At 55.2% G+C, this 6,894-nt stretch overlaps 1 protein-coding gene across 1 annotated transcript; it reads right to left on the reverse strand.

The window, feature by feature from the left end:
• Positions 1-1,044: 1,044 nt before the first annotated feature.
• HHEX (hematopoietically expressed homeobox) lies at positions 1,045-6,377 on the reverse strand. The gene is made up of 4 exons (XM_071439135.1): positions 5,892-6,377; positions 4,115-4,293; positions 3,838-3,888; positions 1,045-2,272 (listed from the first exon to the last, which is right to left on the reverse strand). The coding sequence occupies exons 1-4, from the start codon at positions 6,268-6,270 to the stop codon at positions 2,039-2,041; spliced, it is 843 nt and encodes a 280-aa protein (XP_071295236.1). The 5' UTR covers positions 6,271-6,377; the 3' UTR covers positions 1,045-2,038.
• Between the last annotated feature and the right edge of the window lie 517 nt (positions 6,378-6,894).

A 6,894-nucleotide genomic window follows, 5' to 3' on the forward strand; every position in this document is an offset into this window, starting at 1 on the left:
TCACCGTGCTGGGGCCCGATCCCGGCGCTAAGGCGGAGAGGAGCCCCACGGACGGCCCGGAGAGCCCCGGAGCTCCCTCCCTTTGTCACGGGCGGTGTTAAAGCAGGGCCCGGTGCCCGCGCCCCCGGGGCCGCTGTGCGAGCGGAGCTCTCGGCCCGGCCGCGGCCACGACCGGAGCAGCTCAGGGCCAGAGCCTGTGCCCGGTGTGCACGGGCAGGGGGCACAGAACCTCCCGATCACCTCGTCTTTTCGGGCCCCGTTCATGAGCGCGGTTTTCAGACAAATCAAAGTTAAAGCCACTTATTTAGAAAATTCAGCTTATGTTTCTGAAAGAATTAACTCACTTAGAAGCAACAGCTTGTCCGGTCTAAGGGCCATCCTCCCTTGCCAGTCACAACAGTCACTTGTTGCTATCTAAAAGCATTTCTTGGCACTAAAAGCCTCTGTGACACTTGGCCGGGTGTAAATCCCCGTCCCCTGGGTGCTCACTGTGTCACCTGGAGGGGCTGAACACCCACACGGGTGCCCACCCAGGATGCCCGCTCCCGGGAGCAATTCTCATAGCCCGGGTTCCGTGCTCCTTCCCCGAGTCATTTCGGAGAAAGGCCGATGAATAACCACTGTTGACTCAGGTGGGTCAGCGTCTGCCCGGCTGGGGTCGATGCCCGGCCCCGAGCAAACCCTGCCAGCCCTGCTCCTCCTCCAGCCCGCACCCCTCTGCGGCCCCCCAAGGTCAGGGCGACTCAGGGGTAAACACCCACACTTCCAGCCTGGGCTTGCCAGCCAGATTTTCCTCCTCCTGCCACAGAACCCATTCCCGTGTGGGCACAGCCACGGGCAAAACCGAAACGTGGGGTGGGAGGCTGAAACACAGCAAAAAAACACAGCAGAGAGCCCACACGAGACTCCTGCAACTGAGGGTGCCCAGAAAGCTGCGGGGTGACTGATGGCTGGCACAGTACTGAGGGAAAAGGCACTTACAACACACCTGGCAGAGGAGAGGTCTGGGTTTTCTCCTGCCAGTAACTGGACAGCCAGAGTGGCGAGTGTTGCAGAGTTTAGGTTTATTTCACAGATATGTCCATCAAAAATTAAATACCAGGTTTTGCCTTTTTTTTTAAACACTGAACAAATATGTACAAAATATGAACAATGTGAGGTATAAAACCACAAGACTTTTAAAGAAAACTAGTATGTACAGAAGCAGATACGTGTACGATAGGCATTATCTTCCCACGGCTGTGTGCTTCACTTATGCCCTGCAGCTGATGCAAGCTTCTGTCCTGCAGCAGAGCCCTATCACTCCCTGCATTTTCTTCTCAAATATGAAATCCATAAAAAACAGTGCTAGAGATTTTGAAGGAGAAAAATATTTTTTTTTCTGCAAATGGAACCATTTGCAGAAATGGTGAGACAAAATTCTCAAAAATCTGAGAAGGCACATTTCATCTCACACAAGAAGAAAAAGGAATCTGACAACTCTACCTGACGAAGGAAGGATGTCTCAGTAGAGAGCACATAAAAGGGTGTGAGTATAAGGCACTTCTCGGGATGGTCAAATCCCTCCCTCTTTCTCAGAACATGTTTCTCTGCTTACAAAGGGCGTTTAAATTAATCTACTGAAAGTACGTTTGTTTACACATATAAAGGGCTTAGTCTCCTGCAATCCATACTCACTTCCACACTAGTTAGAGTTTTGCCTGATCACCGACAGCAGCTGATTCAGACCCTCTCTGCCACCATGAGTAAGGACAGGGTGCAGGATAATATTCCAGTCAGAACATTGATAATTGTACAAACTTATCTTACAAATAATTAAATACAAACCATGGTCCTTTAACCAAATTAGAGATGCCAAACCTGAACTGTTTGCAGAAAATACATCTTTCTTTCTCTGCTTGTAATAAAATTAGTCTATTTGGTGATGCTTTTTGCTTTCAATGTAACGGTGAAAGTTTTCTCCTGTAGCACAATATTCTTTCAAACCAGCCCCTGGTAAAGTGCAAGCCGAGTTAGGTCCGCTCTCTGCATGGGACTGTTAGTGGGCAGCAGTGTAGTAGCCTTTATCGCCTTCAATGTCCACTTCTTGATCAGAGTCATCAGAGACATCTGACTCCAGGTCCTCCTGTGAGGCTGGTGAGGGGGTGTACTGTGAGCCATCCAGAGAGACCTCCTTACCCTTCTGTTCAGGGCTCTGGCAGCTCTCCGGCCTTTGGTCACTGTGACTGTCAGCACCTTCTACTTCTTCTTTTTTGGTGGCCTGGGGGTTCTCCTGCAATGAAAGAATCCTGCTTGGTACAGAACTAGAGGCCACAGAGACAGGAGGCCAGGGAATTCCAGCTGTGCTCTGTGGGAAAACCACCTTGCAGAAAAAGGCAGGTGTCCTGCTGCCTCCCTATAAACCTGCCCAAGTGGGACCGGGCCGGGCAAGGGCTCTGATCCCACTCCCTCACAGCCACAGGGGCTGCTGCCGTGAATAGGGCTCCCTGGCGATGGTTATCGCAGCCACTTCAAAAGAGTCAGGAGCTGCTGGAGCCCAGGAACCTCTGAACTTTTGTCTTTAGCAAAGCAAATGTTTATTATGAGTCTACAAACACCGACACACAGCTTCCTCCTGCCCTGATCTTTCTTTAATTACACCCGACAGCAAGAGGAGGGAGGTTGAATCCATCAGTGGTCCAAAAGCAAATGGAAAAAAACTACCAATTAAGCTAAAACTCAACATTAAAACACTCACCACTAAAACCAAATCAAACCCCTGTTTGTGAAGGCAAGAGTAGCCCTATATTGGCTCCTGTCTGGAGAGCCCAGTCCCCTAAGGGGGCATGAAATGCCATGTGAAAGAAAAAGCAGGCAGAGACACGTACCCATGATATAACCCTGCGGGCTTGGAGAAATGGATGTGACTGAATGAAAAGGAGGAAATGACTTAAAATGGCCGAGATCCCAAGCAAGCTCTCTGGACACTGTGGCATGGGCTGGGCCCTAGGCGGCCTCTTGCCAGAATAATAGGACTTTATTAAAAAATCAACTGAAGATTGAGTTAAACTCAGGCGAAGGTCACAGAACAGATTCATCTAGAGCACCATACCGTGATTAGTTTACTTTTCTTTTTACTTTTATATTAAAGGCAAATTTGCCAGTAAACTGTGTGCATCCATGTCACACTTGCTGAAACCAGACTCAGGTCAAGATGTTGGAATTTTTCAAAAATATTTGAGCCAAGGGACCTCAGTTTTGCTGAGTTCCTATGTGTCATAAAAACCCCTAAATAATTACCTGCTTGAGCATGATTTCTAAGGGAAGGGAAACGGCTTTAACTTCTTAGGCTCATGCATTGTAACTGCTTGTGAAAGGAGGGTAAAAACTACTCAATTTTCCATGTGGCTCATCAAAACAAACAAGGTGCTTGTACCTGCTTTCTCCTGATGTTAGCAAAATACATCGACTTGTGTTTATCAAAAGAGGGCATTTTAAAACACCAGTTAATATTCTCCAAAAATACTGCCTAGGTAATTTACTGACAATTACTTATCTTCTCCACGTTAATTGGCTAAACAACATATGGGTTTACAAAACAATTACCGTGGAGTTTTAATAGGTGGTGTGTGAAAGACGGGCATAATTGATACAGGAACTGCATTAGAAGCTTTTAACGTTAGTGCTGCCTGAACGAGCCCTCATGGATTCCAGCATGACTATTTGTCTTTTTAATCAAGGTGAAGAGGTTAAACAGCCTTTCAGATGACTTCTGCATACAACCTGGAATAGGCGAGCACGATGTAAGATAAGACAATTAAAATACTTATTTCTATAGAAACAGAAACATCTACGTACCTGCTTTAGACGCCGCCATTTGGCTCTGCGATTCTGAAACCAGGTTTTGACCTGAGCAACGACAATGAGAAAAGGTGCAGGGTAGTCTTGGAGCCAGTTAGCACCCAGAGCCTTTCCCAGGCCACAAGCAAAAAGCAAGAACCTGCCAAAAACCCCTTCCCCGCCGACCCTGAGCCGGCCAGGTCCCCGGGAGCGATGCAGCGACAGCAGCTGCGCGGCGGGGCCTGGAGCGAAGGGGAAGGGGGTGCGGTTCCCCGGGGCGGGGGCACGGCCTCACCTGCCTCTCGCTGAGCTGCAGCATCTTGGCCAGACGCTTCCTCTCCGGCGGGGAGAGGTATTTCTGCGTCTCGAACTTCTTCTCCAACTCGATGGTCTGGTCGTTGGAGAAGCGGACCTGCCCCCCCTTCCTCTTGTGCAGCGGCCGCTGGATGAAGGGGCTCCAGAGCAGCGGCTTCCCTACAAAGAGAGGCACAGCACCGAGGGTCACCGGCCGGCCGCGGACACGCGGGACTGGGGAGCCCCTGCCCAGCCCCGGCCCAGGCCTGGGAGCGCGCCGGGTCCAGGGCTCCCTAATTTCCTTCGCCTGATTTTATTTCTCTCAGTTCCTACTCTGATCTTTCCCCTCTCTGATTTTTTCCCCTCCGCCAAACGGAGAGACCAGTTAAAGTCACTTTACGGGCTTTGGCAACATTTCCGTCAATGTGTTTCCTGTTGGTCTATCTCGCAAAGAAAGAGACCCAAAAAAAAAAAAAAAGACCTTTGCTTCCTTCTGCTCTTTCACTGCGATGCCCTAAAGAAACCGTCTCCCTTTCTCTGAGCCAGTGCCCGGGTCCCTGTGGAGAGCGGGGACGTCGCGGGGCTGGGCAGGGGTGATGCGCCAACAGGAGGCCACTGGGTTTCTAGGAAGGAGAGCCCGCATGTCCCCCACTCTCGGCTGGGGCTTTCCCCGCCAGAGGCCGCGGGGTGCCCGACAGGCTCACCCGGGGCCGGGCGAGGGGCGAGGCGGAGCAGGCAGCGACACGCCGGGGAACCGGCCCCGCTGCGGAGCCGCAGCCGCGTCCCGGGGCAGGAGGCTCCGGCCAGTGCTACTGAGTCACGCTGTTTATCTTTCTGCCTGCACCCTTTGCAATTTGCTGTATTGTTTTTCGAGATTTTGCTTGCGTCAGGGTTTAGTAATTCTTGTGCAAAACAGACTCAAAAAATAGGAAGCAACTGGTTATTTTAGCTGTCATAAAGTCACATCCCACACAGAGGAAATGAACAATATCAGAAAAACGGATCCCGGCTATCAGAAGTCGAGTGTTTCCTGAATTTGTCTGTATTGAGGATGTCGATAAAGTAATCAGCAATGTGCACGACTCCCGGGGAAGAGCCTGCTTCAGGCGGCCAGGAAAACACTTAACAGCTTCTGAAACCAGATTTACTCCTATCGAGAGCTCAAGGTTTCCTGTATGAACGGAAAGGGTCAGCCTCTTTCACTGCACAAATGTGGTGAGTCAGGTCCAGTTTTGCAATCACTAAGAACAAGTGCTGCAGCCCGGGCACGGGGCTCAGCCCCCGCAGAGGGGTCGCTTCCCAGCCAAAGGCGTGAAGTAACCACCGGGACCCCCGGCCCGGCCCGAGCCGACCCGCAGAGGAACCTCGGGGGCCCCTGCGAGTGGAGCCGGCCTCCCGACTGTTTTTCAAGTCATCCGCAGGAAAGACTGAGATCTGCCATGCGATCTCCAAGCACAATTAAAACTCCCCACCAAAACCACACGCGACATTACTAAGGACACTCTCAGAGTCACTTGGTTTGAAGGAAAACAAATCTGAGTCACGGCGGCCGCGCACTGTGGTCTCGCTGACAGACCCGGAGCACGGCACGTCTCTAATTTACTGTAAATCAGACGGGGGCCGGAGAGAGCCGGGGGAACACAGAGAAGCGGCGAGGCGGGCGGGAAAGGGGACCGCTTTCCGGCACTTCCCATTTACCCCTGCCCCGACGGCGGGATGGGGACGGGACGGTATCTGCGCCGGAGCCGGGGAGGGCGGAGGGGGGCACATGGGCTTACCCAGAGGGTCCTGCCGGATCAGGGCGTGCGCGTAGTCGCCGACGGCGCGGGGAAAGGAGTAGAGGGGCCCGGCGTAGGCGCCGGTGCCATAGGTGGCGGCGAGGTGGTGGGAGAAGGCCGGGTGGACGGGGGTCGGCTCGTAGATGGGGGTCCGGTACGGGGACACCAGGCTGGTGAAGGAGGAGTTGGGCGACGGCAGCGTCGGCGGCGGCGGGGCGGGCAGGGAGTGGGGGGCCGGGGCGGCGGCGGGGCCGCGGCCCAGGATGTCCTCGATGTAGAAGGGCGTGGGGTGCGCGGGCTGTAGCAGCGGCGTGGGCGCGTACAGCGGGACGCCGACGCCCAGGGCCGCCGGCGCCGCGCCCGGAGGCTGGTACTGCATGGCGCGGTCGCCGCCCGCGCACCCCTGCGCCCCCGGCCGCCCCTGCGGAAAGCCGGCCCCGACCGCGGCGGCTGGGTGCTGGCACCGCCGCCGCGGGTTTCTCTGGGCTCGGGTTACCCTTCGATAGGTTTCTATTGGCGCGGGGCGGAGCCCGCGTGGTCTCTGTCCCCTTCCTGCCACGGCGCCGTCTGGCCAATGAGCCCGGCCAGGGAAGGGGGAAACCACCCCCCGCCGGCAAACACTCCCCCGCCTCCTGGAGCGAACTCCCCGCGGCGCCAATCAACCACCGCCGAGGGGACCCGGGCCAGCGGGGCGCGATCTGTCGCCCGCCGGGCCCCGACGGCGCAGAGGCCCCGGCACCTCCCGCAGCGGTTCTCGCTCCTCTGCCGGCGCAGGGCGCAGCGTCAGCGGTGCTCGGGCTTCCCCGTGGGGCTGCGCGCTGACCCCTGCAGCGTGGCCCTGGCGCGGACCGAGGCAGGAGGCACGAAGCGGACGGGCACCCCCCGCCCGGCCCGGGGACCTCTCTCTTGGAAAAGTCCGCGCTGGCGCTGCGCCTGACTGCGTGCACCGGGAACGAGTGCGGGGAGTGCGTGGGCGGCGGGCAGCACAGGCTCCGGCCCCGTG

The sequence above is a fragment of the Agelaius tricolor genome, unplaced genomic scaffold, assembly GCF_023055355.1.
Source record: "Agelaius tricolor isolate 1412-34295 unplaced genomic scaffold, bAgeTri1.0.p SCAF_13, whole genome shotgun sequence".
Classification (NCBI taxonomy): domain Eukaryota; kingdom Metazoa; phylum Chordata; class Aves; order Passeriformes; family Icteridae; genus Agelaius; species Agelaius tricolor.

What these genes read in the sequence shown, in the direction of transcription:
- HHEX (XM_071439135.1), bottom strand. Translation starts at nt 6,270, where the DNA reads ATGCAGTACCAGCCTCCGGGCGCGGCGCCGGCGGCCCTGGGCGTCGGC. An exon ending in TGCAGCTCAGCGAGAGGCAG is followed by an intron (nt 3,889 to 4,114) that starts GTGAGGCCGTGC and finishes GTCGTTGCTCAG; the next exon opens with GTCAAAACCTGGTTTCAGAA. An exon ending in AATGGCGGCGTCTAAAGCAG is followed by an intron (nt 2,273 to 3,837) that starts GTACGTAGATGT and finishes CTTTCATTGCAG; the next exon opens with GAGAACCCCCAGGCCACCAA.